Source organism: Hetaerina americana, unplaced genomic scaffold, assembly GCF_022747635.1.
Source record: "Hetaerina americana unplaced genomic scaffold, ioHetAmer1.1.p SCAF_10, whole genome shotgun sequence".
Taxonomy (NCBI): Eukaryota; Metazoa; Arthropoda; class Insecta; order Odonata; family Calopterygidae; genus Hetaerina; species Hetaerina americana.
In genome coordinates this window covers 76523053-76537316 of record NW_027286070.1, presented here as the reverse complement: position 1 = coordinate 76537316, position 14264 = coordinate 76523053, and the positions used below count along the sequence as shown (strand labels likewise).

Sequence of the window (14264 nt, the reverse complement as noted above, 5' to 3'; positions counted from 1 at the left end):
TGCATATATATAGTGAATAAAGAAAATTTCTTTCTGACAAGCCATTGTATTACTTATTTTTGTAGTTTAATTGATTTTTTTCTTATATCATTGTAACAAGTCGAGTATGATTAAAATCGGTACGGCCGTTCTTGATTTATAAATTTTATGATTAAACTCTTCATTGATTGTTTGGTGGTACGAAGTTCGCCGGGTCACCTAGTACTCCATAAAGTCCATGGCCAGTAGGTTCAACAAGATTTATAAATTTGAGTATTCCGCCTCAACATGAAAGCGCAAACTCATTTGTTTCAGTAGCGAAATTGGCGGGATATCTTCCTTATGATTTAGGAGGCGATAATGATCGTTGAAACTATTTCCTTTCAAGAAGGATTTTTAATAAGTTTCATGACTTCCTGTTACGGTCGTATGCGTATTTAAGTAAGGTACTATGGTTAAATTGTATAAAATTGCAATCCTGTATAACTCAAGCGTATCTAAGTATTATGCTACTGTTAGAAATTTGTTTTTGAACTAGGGTTAAGGTGTTGATTACGGCCATCGAAATTACTATGAATGGGAATGCAGAGATTTCTAGTTTGCAAGATGAAGTTGAGGTATGCTTTAATTAATTTTGTGTTCGCTTGGAGATTGTTACGTTTCGTACATAATGCGTGGGTACGTTTACGTTTTCAGGAGTTAAGAGAAGAACTGCATTCTGTAAATATCAAATATGCTTCTAAAATTGCCGTTGAAAAGGATGCAGCTGAGGAAATTGAAACACTGCAGAAGAATTTGGAAGATGAAAAATTAAATAAAAAGAATCTGGTGTTGAAGTTCGAGGAAGAGGCCAAACACCTAAACAAGTCTTGGAAAAATGAAGTATAATCTCCTATATTAAATTTTGTCTCTCATTATGAAGGGAATTTATGTCTAAACGTATAACTAGATTTATAATGCTAGATGAACGCTTTAACGTGATATTTCAGCATAGGAGCCATTCCATGCCAAGTTAACAAATACAGTGTGTTCTTGAGAGCACCGTCCCAGATTTTTCTGAAACTCTCAATACCAATTGATATCCTTCAAAAACTCTGTTATAGTAGTTGTCAGGAGAAAACTTTTACTCGATAAATGAATAATTGATAGCTTCATCAAAAAGTGAAATGATCCATTTTACTCATCATAAAAGTGGTTCTTTTATAATATACATTTATATTCATGCATATACATTTATAATAACCTGTTTTCGATAACGGTGTGATATACTTACGAATGGATATAATTTATTCGCAATTGGTTTTACGGCAAACAAGAGAAAATTGTTATAAATTCATTGCCGCAGGTTGATAAAAAATATTTAAAAATTTAATTGTACAAAATATGGTTAACATAATAGATTTTTGTGGTGAGTCTTAGTTAAAAGATAGCGGAATAAGTTTCAGTCTTCACCATTGACACTTGTTGCTGAGGTGACCGCAAGTAAGGCCCCAGCAATTTTTAAACCATACTTCTGGAAAAAAATTGTTAATATGCCGTAAAATACGGCAATTAAGGTTATTTTGCTGTTATTATATTTCAATTTATCTTTTTGTGTGGGAGATCAGGTCATGAAATTTTAAAATGGGTCATACCCGCAAATTAAACTGACTTTTCAGGGTGGGAGCCTAATGATATGCAGGGCAATCAAGTCATTGCCTGGTATGATTTAAATTACTAATGATAGAAATATGTAGAAATGTAACTTCCCTTTGTATCACTGGTGTAGTATGGTAGAGTGCATGACACATCCTGCAATGGTCTTGGGAATCTACCGATTTGCTATGACTGGATGAATACAGTACTTGTTTTCCCTTCTTTGCTGCTAATCTTCAAGCAAGAGATATGAACAGGCTTCTCATAGAAATTTATTTAGAGACTGTACTTCTTCTAAGTCTCAGTGGACGATGGTGAGACATCCTTGCGGCTGTTTTATGACCCTTTGTCGTGTGTGAAAAGCAGTTGGTGGTGCCCTTCAAGGTGGGTCTAGGATAATGAAACAGTACTGCATTAACACTCATGGAAAAGTAACCTACCTTTATCAAAGGCACTTCTCCACCTCACGTTAGTCATAACTAAACCTTTGTTCTGTATTTTAATGTTTGGAATTGACCACTATCAACCTTTGTCTGTATGGTAATAGTGAAACCAGGGTGATACGTAGGATTCTGTTTAAAGAAAAAGTGCTCCTGAAAGTGGATAACATAAGTAGAAGAGATCAATATGCCATGAGAGAGCTGCAACTAATTAAATCCATGAGGGTTGTTCACCCAGTTAGGTGTCATTGTGCTTCCCTTTCAAAAGCATATCTTTCTTCATGCATTGAAATACAAAATGTGTTCAGACTCATTCAAATTGCCTACCAACAAGCCCAAATGCTTTTTGTGGACATTTATATGGCTAATAGGAAAGTAAATGAATGGCAATGCTCCCCACCATCATCAGAGGGGTAATTTATCTTTGCTGAAGAAATGCATTAAATTGCAGATTGAAAATATTAGACTTGAATATCAGAGAGTGTGTGTAAATTGTAGACTGTTTTCCCTTTAAAGATAACGGAGAAAATATTTTGGGAAAGCAATGAATCTGTGAGCTCGGGTAGCATTATAAAGGATTAGTAGAAGCCAATAAGTTCACGTTTAAAGGCCCCTGGAGTTGATGGATGAAGCTATTTCCTTTTATTCATACTGGATATAAACAGGGAAATCCCAAAAAATGCCCGAGAAATTGTGTGTGAAAGATAAGGAAATATTTATACCTTAGGAGGCACCCATCCAATTCATGTAAAAATTTCACATGAGACTTCAATCCCTCCTGTCTATTCCTATATTCCATAATACTAATATTAGCTTTGTTCATCATACTCTGTCAAATGCTATCTCAATATCCATGAAGTCCAAAAATCCTGATTACTGAGCTAATCCTCCGTGTCTTGTACTTTTATTCCTGTCATGGCAGTCGTTTATACTGATGCAACCTTCTATTAATGAATCTCAATACTACCTTTTCTATGTATGAAATTAAACTTATGGTTCTGTAGTCCTTCCTTGCTTTTCATTTAATCTTTTCTGTGTTTGGGAACAAAATTGATCCGCGGACATTTTCTAGCTGCATTACGTCCTTATTAAAAGTTGAGAAAATTTCTTCCTTTCATTTTCTGCTAAACTTAATTCTTCATCAATGTTATCTATTCTAACTTACTGGCCTCTACATACTTCCCCTTGTGATTTTCTATTTCCTATCCTGTATTTTGTGAATCAAGTTATACTCATCTGCATCACCTTCCCCTTGTATTTATAATTTGCATAGACTAATCCCTTAACTTAATTGTAGTTGTGTATATTCTCTCCTTTGTTTTTAGTCTCTTTTGTTTCCATTAATACCTTTTATATCGTATTATCATATGCACCTGTTTTCGGTCCTATTGGTATTTGAACTAAGTTTGTTATTTTTAAGGTTTTAACATTCTTCCATTTTCTTTTATTCTCTTAATCATTTCATCTGTAATCCATGGCTTTTTAATCCTCTTTTGGTTTAATGTGCTTATTGCTTCCTTAGGTGCTCTTACTGTACTGGTATAATATCCACCTACCGTATCTCAATACTCTGTGTTTCTCACATATTTTTCCCAATTATAGTGTGGTTTTATTTTCAGGACAAGTATGAATGATGGCATCAGTAAAAGCTATTTTAATTACTCAATTATATGCCTCCTCAAAATATGGTGATGAGTAGGTTGGAATGGCTGGCAGGGAGCTCGAGTGTTGGGACAAATGTGGAATCAAATGCCACCCAGGGTAATGGATACTGAGGTGTGGGATGTTTTCTCTGCTTTAGTAACTTGTGCTTAATAACTTCAGCCATCAAATAAATTAAACATGCAATGATTTCTGACTGCAAAGATAAGTTGGCCTGATAGTATGAAGTTGTCCTATTCTTCAATATATTGATTTTTAATTTCTCTATATCTTCTTGTTATTTCTGTATTAAATTTGTGCCGGAAACTACTTAAGAAAGAAAAACATCCATGAAGTACATTTGCATATGTGACTCTGAGACCTTTGCCATTGTGCTATTTCTTTGAAGATTACAGGAGATAGGCTGTCCGGCAACAAGTTTAAGTGGACAGGCTAAAACTAACAAACATTTATTTCCTTAGAACAAAAAAATTACTCCATAATTTCTATACCTCATAGATAAATACTTGATGTATCATTTTAGAGTGAATAATAGAGGTAATGAATTTTAATCACTTTGCTATTGTTTAGACTACTTTCCATGGACTACAACCTTGAGATAGTGGAAGGGTTGTGTTTTCTGATGACTATAGAGCTGTGCTGATAAGAGCAGTGATGATTGCTGACCTGACGGGGTCAACCATGCCGGTTAGGTTGAGGGAATGAGCCAGAAGATAGATTTTCTTTGAAGGCTCTTTTCCACAGTGAATCAACTGCAAAGACCCCAGTGGAGCCACCAATCTAGTAATTTTATCACATTGAAAACACTAGTGAGAAAGTCATCACAAAACCACTTCAGTTATTTATCCCATGCAACAATGATGGACACACATATGAATATGAGTCCCGACAAAAATGGAACCTAGCCCTCGGGGCTGTGTGTTGTGCCAGGCAGCAGGAGAGACAAGGCTTCTGCAGTTGCCATCCCACAAAATCCTTGAAATTCGAAATAGATAGCAGTAGAACAGGAGACACAGGAAAGGAGCGAGCAAGTTGAAATGGATACTTCGGAGAGTGGGACAATGTTGAGGACAGGGAAATATATGATCAATCGGAAGAAATAAGTGTGGGTACCCATGGGATGAAAAATTTGATAGTTATGGAAGATTATAATGCAGTAGTGGGTAAAGGGAGAGGTGGAAAGTTAGGTATTGGGTTTTGGGACAAGGAATGACTGTGAAGAGATAGAAGTCAAGTTCTGCAGGAGACATGGCTTAGTTATGACGAACCCTCAGGTTAAAGACCACAATTGGTGTAGGCATTCTTGGGAAAAGAGTTTCAGAAAGTTGCGAGTTCTACTATATTATGGTTATGTATTTTGTTGAGTGAGGCGAAGAAATATGGGTATTTTCAATCTTCGCTCATCTAAAACACATCTGAAATGGTGGGCTACTAAATAATAATAGTTTATGCTGTTAAAAATGATACTAAATTTTATTTCAAGTGATTTTTCTATGTATTACCACCTTCATCTTTAAAAAAATGGGTATATAGTTTTATAGTTCACGATGAAGAATTTATTGTTATGAGCTTGCAAACATATTTAAGTCATCAGTTGTTCATCAAAACGTATCCACAAAACCATTCTGTACAACTTTTCAATGATAGAGATGATGATTGATGCAGAAATTTTGAACGCCAGCCTGCTAGGGTGCTGCCAAATTATTTGTTGGATTTACCTTTATGTGGTTAAATGTGTGCAATTTGCAGCATAATTATCTTGGTTTCCATGCTGCATGAACTCTTTTATTTTATAAATTTACTTGTTAAGCCTGTTAAAACATGCAGTACTTGATTTTTGATAACATTTTTACATTTCATTTGCTGTTGGGTGGAAAGTAATTGTTCATAATATCTCTTTTCTTAATCAACTTAATACATGGTTTTAAATTCTGTCTATGTATCCTTGATATGATAATTTTTATTTGGGTGTTGATTGAATTTTTGAAAAAAAATAGTTTTAGGGCTGAGTGGGATTGTTTTGAATATTTTACATTTTGGCGATTAGTGGGCCTTTGCTTCTCCTCTGTTGTGCTCTAAATCTTGAGGAGTCACTATGCCTGATTTAGTCAAAATAGAAAAGTTTCCGTATCAATTTTTTGTTGTGAAAATTACAATCCATTGTGTTATTTGTTTTTCCTCAGATTGAAAATTTGAGAATTGAATATGAAGATCAAACTAAGAAGGATGCCGATCGAATAGAGCAGTTGGAGAAAGAACTTAAGGAGAGTAAGGATCATATCATTGCTAATGCTGAATCACTCACTAAAACAAAGGACACTGTGAGTTTTTAATGCTGATTTTCAATGGTCTTTGTTTTACTTGAACAACTGTTGTCAAAAGGATGGAATGCTTTTCTATTGCAGTGATTCTTAAACTGTAGGTTTTGTATCTTAGAAGTTGCAGGATGGTAAAATGGGAGGGGAGAGTGGATTGCACGAGTTGCACAGTTTGTTGATCTCTCAGCATCATGATTGAGTACAAGTGATGGCATCATCATTTTCAAAGCATTATGCGAGAGTAAATGCATAGGATAGATAAACATTTGCAGAGAACAGTAGGGATGCTGGTGTAGTGTGATTTTTTTACTCGGGTAGGTTGAGAGTGTGATATGACGTATGTTAAACATTAAATTTGGTTCACAGAGATAGTATACCTGGTCACCTACATAAGAAAAATTCCCCTCCCTCCCTTCTTTTGAGGATAAACGGGTTATCTCTTAAGGGTTCTACTGTAACAAAACTTTTAGGTATACATATTCATTAGTCCCTGTCCTGGGAAGTTCATGTTGATCAGCTATGCCCTAAAGTTGCTACAGGATGCTACCTCATGAGAAACATTGTGGCTGTGGTGGACACTGCTACTGCTCTCTGTCTATTGCATTTATTATGAAGAGGCTGAAATATGGCGTTATCATGTGGGAGCACTCTTATATTAATCCATGCACCTCTTTAGACTGCAAAAATGGGCGGTGAGACTCATAGGAAAAGTTCCAATAGGAAGCAGTTTTAGACCTTACATAAAAAGATTCAGCATGCTAACTGTTCCCTGATTGTGTATAGTCCATGCCATCTTTGTGCAGCATATCGAAGCCATGTTCACTCTGAAAACCAATGCTGATGTACTATGTAAGTATGGCACGAGAGGTTGTGACGATTTTGGAATAACTCCCCAAGCTCATCCATGTTTGCTAAGAACACTGGATATGTGGGTGTGAAATTCTTCAAAGCACTACTGAGAAAATTAAGGGAAATGATTGATTTTTTGTTATTTAAGCCTAAACGATATCAATTCCTTCGTGATCATCAGGGCCTAGAAAATCATTCACCTAGAGAAAGGGGCATGAATTCATTTTCGTTTCTCTAGGTAAATGATTTTCTTCATAAATAACTCTACAAAAATACTCATGTTTTTGCTCCCAACCCGTTTTTGGGTTTACTCTGTACACTTATATTCTTATTTTGAGATGTGTGGTGACTCTGTAATGTCCATTCTGTGATGTTTGCAAAGGATATGAGCAGACAGTGCAACATGTTCCTCACTCGTTGCAGAAATATGTTATAGGAACCACTTAACATTATTATTATATTATATTTTAACATGAATTAGCAATGCTTATCAATAAACACAAATATCAAAACCATAGGTGGAGGGAAACCCAGCTGGGTGAGAGGCAGACACAATAGCTGAGGATTGGTTGATGAGGATAGTTCTCCGTTGCCATTGTGGCTGGCTGAATCGAAGGAAGTAGGTGAAACAAAATTTTTCACCTTTTTCACACTCCCATAAGGTAGTCCAGGGGTAGATCGTTGGACTACTGACCGGATGGCCCTGGTTCGATTCCCGGGCAAGGCACCTCTGGGCACCTGCAGCTCCACCCAAGCTATGTGATTTTTGGGGTACCAGATCTTCCTGGGAAACCATAACCGGCACAGGGAAAGGAACTGGCCCCCCTACCCTGATGTGTGACTTTCACACGCCGTAGGGCTTAGTACTGGGTGAACTCTACCATCGCCTACCAAACCGACCTTTGGGTTAATTACTGTGTTTATGGTTTTTTTTATGGTTAAGGTAATACATACTGCATTCATGCTAAAGGAAGGGAACCCATAAAAATTAAGCTATATTCCCAAAAATAAACGTACTCATGTATTCCAATCTGGCCTTAAGAGGATGACTAAAAAGGTAATTCGGCCATATAGTGATGTATTTGTTTGGTAATTTGTCTCAGTATTTGTTCCCTTAAAACTACTGGGAAGGAGAATGCCTTCTTAGATCAACTGATTTCTCAGAAAAAAGAGAAATTCAGATTTATATCCTGGGTCTACTTACATGGTTTTTCAACTTAAAAATATCTTGCAATTGGCCTTTGTCATGCTGATCAGTTACTGAATGTTTTTAGGTTTTCCTCTTGAAGAATCTTGAGTTGCCTTTCTGTCTTGTCTGATAAAAAATCTTATACCATCTCAAAATCATATCTTCACAGTTGATCATGATAACTCAAATCACATAATAGCTCCCCTTTTATTGTCTATCAGTTAGAAGTGATGTCTGCAGCCCTTGCTGAGGAAATCAAAAAGAAAGAAAAGGCAGAGACAACTGTCAAGAGTCTGGAGTGTAAGCTAAACGAGATGGAGCAAAGGTTGGTTGAAACACTGCAGATGAAAGAATTGAAGGGAGAAGAAGTAGAATCTTTGAAGGAACAGCTAACAGTTGAGTATTACTTTTTCTGATATTTGTAATTAATGCATAATAATAATAATAATACATTTTATTTGTCCAGCGATCAAGTAGCTACAAATGTTACACTTGATACAAGACACATCAGGGGAAAGTGACAAAATACATTTGTGGATACAAGACACATATCACGCATTATCAAGAAATTCAGCAATTGAATAAAATATTTTTAATTTTAAGAACCTAAGTAGATTGACTTTAAATGCAGCCACACTTTTATGGGCCTCAATCTCAGCTGGGAGTTTATTATAAAGTTGAAGCCCCATGAAATTTGGGCCAGCACTGCATTTTTTGTAAGTGCATATAAAACATGCAGCTGCTCATTCTGCCTTGTAGAATATTTGTGGATATCACAATTTTTCACATACTCAGATGGATTTCTTTTTGTATGTACTAATCCATGAAAAATATAAATGCATGGCAGTGGCAATACATCCAATTTTTGAAATGGGACGGCAAGGGACATTGTGTTTTGCAAAACTCATTAGCCGAATGACTCTTTTTTGGGCCCTGAAAATAGCCAAGGCCTTAGATGATGAACCCACCAGTAAAGGATACTATAGGCTATGTGAGAATAAAATTCACCATAGTATAGTGCACAGAGAACAGCCACTGAAACGGTGGATCAAATGGACCTTATTAAAAAGCAGGCCAAGCTTAACTTACTGGTTAAAGTACTCATGTGTTCATCCCAAGAAATTTGATAATTGATGTGGAAACACAAAAATTTGGTATTTTGTACTTGTGGGATCACCTTCCCATCGACTTCAATAGCAAGTACTTTGCTTGCTTTATTTTTATTTGCAAAATATATCGGGTGAGACTTCTCTATATTCAAATCTAGGAAATCATTATGACACCAAGAGAGTAAGGTGTGGCTAACCTGTTTACACTTAACTATCAATTCATCAAAAGTAGGTGATACAAGAAAATGTTGGTGTCATCAGCATATAACAAGGGGGTAGCACAGTTTTATATGTTGAAAACTATCAAGAAGGTCATTTATATAAGAAATAAACAAGACAGGCCCAAGAACAGAGCCTATAGGAACACCTCGATTAAGGACCTTACTTAGGGATTCAAAAGATGTACCATTTTTAGAAACGACCACATGTTGTATTCTATGAAATAGGTAGGATTTAATCCAAGCATTAGGTATGCCACGAATACCCATCCTTTGGAGTTTCTTGAGAAGTAGAAGTTGAGGTGGTCAACACAATCGAAAGCTTTCGAGAAATCGAAATACATTTCAGCAACTTCCATTTTTTTATCTAGAGCATTTAAAGTCTGGGTTATTTACTGATAGTTGGCAGAAGATGTATATTTATGCTCCCTAAAACCATGCTGAGACGGTGAAAGGAAATTGGAAACCTCTAGGTAAGAAATTAACCTAACGTAGAATGCCCTCTCAAATATTTTGCTGAATCGGTTCAGCAGAGAAATTGGACGGTAGGAGTTAATGTCATGTCCATCGCCCTTGTTTTTATAAAGTGGAATGACTTTTGACACCTTCGGAGAAGATGGAAACACTCCTATTCGGAAAGATTCATTCAAGAGGAAATGAAGAGGCTGCATGATGAAGTCAATAGATTGCTTGATAATGTAACTGAGAATTCCATCACAACCAGAGCTTCGTTTTGTACCTAGATTCTTCACTATATTTTTTAGTTCAGATATGCATAGTAAACATTTCACTGCAATTTATCAGAATTACATGCTTTTTCTTCCGGCTGGATCTTTGATCTTTTATAATCTATTGACAGTATGACAGCAAACAATACAATTTTTCAATGAGTTGGTTTAACACAAAGAGATCCTTATTTTACATTATAAGAATTATTTTTTACTTTATTCCATTGTTAATTATATTTCATTAAATTTGTATGGCTATTTTTTTATAATCCAAGGGTAGTATCTAGATTAATACTCAATCCGAAAACATCCAAGAAGGAAGAAAACTAACTTTAATGATGATTAAAAAACATTTTTCATTCTTTTACGGATACCCTTTGAATTATATTGTTCTGGCTCCAAATTTTCTTCAAGCGAATTTTATTTCACACCTGAACATGAATTACATTAATCACTTTCAAGTATACAGTCACATTCATCTACATATTACCAAAATCTTTCTTTATTAGTTTATCTTTATTTCCCCCAGTAATTTTCACATGCGTGTCTGTTAGTGTGAGAAGAATAATTTTGTGTACTGCTTGGGGCAATGTGCACAGATGCACCAAATCCTATGGACCAGTCGGAAGAGTCTCAGGACCTTGCCGAGAAAGCTCCCAAAAGACTATTATCTGAATTCCTCTATTCTCCCCTCCATGGATCTAAGTGTTGTTCCCTTTCTCATCTTTTCTCTTTCACTGCAGTGCTCCATGTACCTTTTGATCCCATTTCCAGCATTTCTGTAATGTATTTAATGCAGGTGAATTACCCATCAAGCTGTAACTGACGGCCTCCTTGCCCTTCATGTGAAAAGCAAAGCTACTGCCACCCCAAGCACTCGAATCCTGTATCAAACTGATCTGCTAAAAAATTTCATCTATGAATACATTCTTGGCATGATCCAAGTTGAAAGCATTTTCACTTATAGCAATCGCAATGGCCGAGTGGTAGTGAGATTTTGGTAAACCTTTAAGAAGCATGGCTGCAAAAAAGTTGTATGGTTCACCGATCCCTTCCGACCTAACACTTCACCAACATTAATGATGTAGTTATCCATGGACTCAAACTAATCCAGTCACCCTGCTTTGTACATTGATGAACAAAGTAGGGATGCATACCAACATTACATTACACTTATACTCAGAATCCCAACACATAGACAGTTATATGTTTTAAGTTGATTTCAATCCTACATAAAAGATCGCTGCAAGTCATGTTCCTCTTAAGTTTGCCAGAAAATCTTATTTGCACTTTAACCAATGCATCAATTTAATGGTATGCAATTAGGAAATTCTGACAGAAACCGGACAAGTTTGTTTTACTTTAATTTAAATCTATTTCAGCCCTATTTTAATTAAACAAATTTGATAATTTTTGAATTATTTTTCTTAGTAGACATTTTTCATTATACTGTATACGAGGACTTTTGTAACATCATATTAAAAAGAAATAAATGCAAGTAACTTTTCCTTATTCACAATGAAAATTGTGCAAAGGGACAGTGCCACAATTTCAAAGTGTAAAAATCATTTACCTTGACCAGGATTCAAACCCGGATCCCTCAATGTGTGGCTGAGTGCTTTAGCCAGTTAAGGTATCGATGTATCCCTTGCACTCAGATTTTCTTGGAGTTTGTCAAAGGTAAAACACCTTAGTTCCAAGCCTCAATTTTATAATAATGTGTTTTCATCCCTCTTTCCATGTATACTTTATGTTTTAGGCTTTCATTATCATTCTCTTTCAACCAACATTTTTTTGTAGCAAGCAGAGGAGGAAGCTGCCCTCTTAAGTTCTCAGTTGAGAGAGCTTCAGGGTCCTCAGAAGGAGAGTGAGTGTTTGTCTAACGATGACCTGTCCGCCAAAGGAAACTCCCTTTTCGCAGAGGTGGATGACAGACGGCAGCTGATGAAACAGCAACTCTTGGTTGAGAAGAATAAAATCGTTGGCCTCAAACGGGCATACAAGGCTAAGTGCAGTCAGGTTTTTCAACTGCAGGCAAGTTTTATTGCGGTAACAACTTATTTTTTTGCAGCTTATTTTTGTGCCAATCACTGCGTGAAATCAAATTTTGACAAGAATGAATAGTTGATAAGAATTTGAAATAATCATCTTGTTATTGAAATTTTTCAATTCCCATTGTTGCGTGGTTGGCGGCCACGGCATCATTGGTGGGAGCATGGCACAGAATGAGACAGTGGTATTCTTTTATTCAACCCTTATCGAGCTATGTGGTTCAGGCACCGGGGAGTAAGGACGAGCGAGCACTTTAGGGTGTAGGGCGTCTCTGGTGTGGTCGTAAGCTAGGCCAATGGACTCGGAGGTGGCACGGGACATCAGGAGAGGTGCAGGGAAAGGCTGGGCGTCTCTGGTGTGGTCGTATGCTCAACCGACGGACTCGGAGGCAGGGTATCGGGGCAGGAATGGGGAAGGGAATGGGTCCCTGCTCCAGGATCGTCTCGCTTTATAAGGCATCTAGATATTGCGCGTTCAGGGGGAGGGATGATTTCAAAGTAGCTACATTGTAGCAACAAGGGAATTGGGTAGCGGGCATTGTCTTGTTTTGGTTTCCAAGAAACCCGCACTGCATTACCATACATTGTCTGGTATGCTGGGGGTACTCATTGGGAGAGAAAACCATTAGTGGGGGTTTCCAAGAAACCCAAACTACACTATAATGAACAGAAATGTTAATATTTTTCATTTTTTGAGGTCAAAATAACTATATTTGTAAGTGTGATAAGTATGCTTACAGGGTCCATACAAGTATCAAGACTGGTTAAACAAATCAAAATTTATTGCAGTTATCATTACAATTACTTAATAATCTTCAAAATACATTCCTTCCTCCTGCATCGATACACTTAGTTCGGCGCGTCTGCCACTCATCAAAAGTCCGCTTGAAATCTGTTTCCGGAATACTGTTGAGAGCCTTTGTCGTCGCCTCTTGAACCGCCTTGATGGAGTCGAACTGATATCTTTTGAGCTACCCTTTGAGGTAATAATGTAGTCGAGAAAATCTTCATCTTCCTGGACGCAGTCCAAAATTTCTTGCAAAATTTCCACCCGCGACAGTTTTTGTTCCTCGCTCAAGACTTCCGGCACCAGTTTTGCACCCACTTTCCTCATCGCAAGATCCTCTGTTACAATGGTTTGGACGGTTCCGACTTAAAGGCCGGTCTCCTCACTGATAAGGGCGATGGTTGAACGCCTGTGAGAGTCCAAAGCTTTTTTCCACTTTGGCCACCTGAGCATCGGTTCAAGTGGTTGTCGGGCGTCCGACGCGGTGCTCGTCTTCGATGAGCTCCCAGCCTTGCTTTAACATTTTGTGCCACTCAAAAACTCTTGTGCGGCTTAAGGCATCATCCCCATAAGCCTGTTTAATGAGTTCAAAGGTCTCCGACGCGGATTTCCCGAGTTTAACGCAAAACTTCACAGTGTAGCGTTGCTTGACGGTGCGCTCCATGCTGGCGTGACGACACTACAAACAATCACGCGCCACAAAAATCCACCTCCTGTCTCAAAGCATGCCTGGAGGCGACTGAACTAAAGTGCGCCTGAGTGGTGGGGGACCGCTCTACCGCGCCGACCGGTCGGACCCCCATCCACTGCTCCGTTGAGGCTACAGTGAACCAGAACCTGTATGTATTTGGGACATTTGAGTATAAAGTCGAATCCAAACATTAGACTAGTTGCAGTTACTACATCAAGACATTTCACGTCTGAGGGTTTTCATAAGAGTTTACATTTCATCACTCCATGATTGAGCAAGTTTGCGGAATACTGCCAAGTTGTTAATGCACATCTTAAATGCGATCTACTTCCTCTTATAAGAAGGCTGCCTCTGTATGAAAATATTTCTCATCCTCAGAGTATGTTTACAAGCATCAGATGGCATCTCATCTAGTGTTGATACACTGAAAGTGAAGCTCAAGTTTACTATGGTAAAGTTTCGTCAGACATTCGTGACAAGTATTCAGTAATTATAAAGCTATAATCGAAAAAGGGCCAAATCTATTAGCATCAAGTTATTTTGTAGATTGCTTTGAAGTTCAGCTGTAGGTTATAGAGTGCAACCTTGCCTAACTGGCATAATTTGTT

General features: G+C 37.3%; 1 protein-coding gene across 1 annotated transcript in view; it reads left to right on the top strand.

Moving 5' to 3' along the window:
* The window catches only part of LOC139699447 (protein Spindly-B-like), a 37689-nt gene that overhangs the window by 11082 nt on the left and 12343 nt on the right, over positions 1 to 14264 (top strand). Inside the window, exons 2-5 of the mRNA XM_071598185.1 lie at positions 676 to 861; positions 5900 to 6037; positions 8294 to 8467; positions 11928 to 12161. Coding sequence (XP_071454286.1) covers positions 8303 to 8467; positions 11928 to 12161 — 399 coding nt within the window. The 5' untranslated portion in view covers positions 676 to 861; positions 5900 to 6037; positions 8294 to 8302. The remainder of the gene's footprint in view (positions 1 to 675; positions 862 to 5899; positions 6038 to 8293; positions 8468 to 11927; positions 12162 to 14264) is intronic.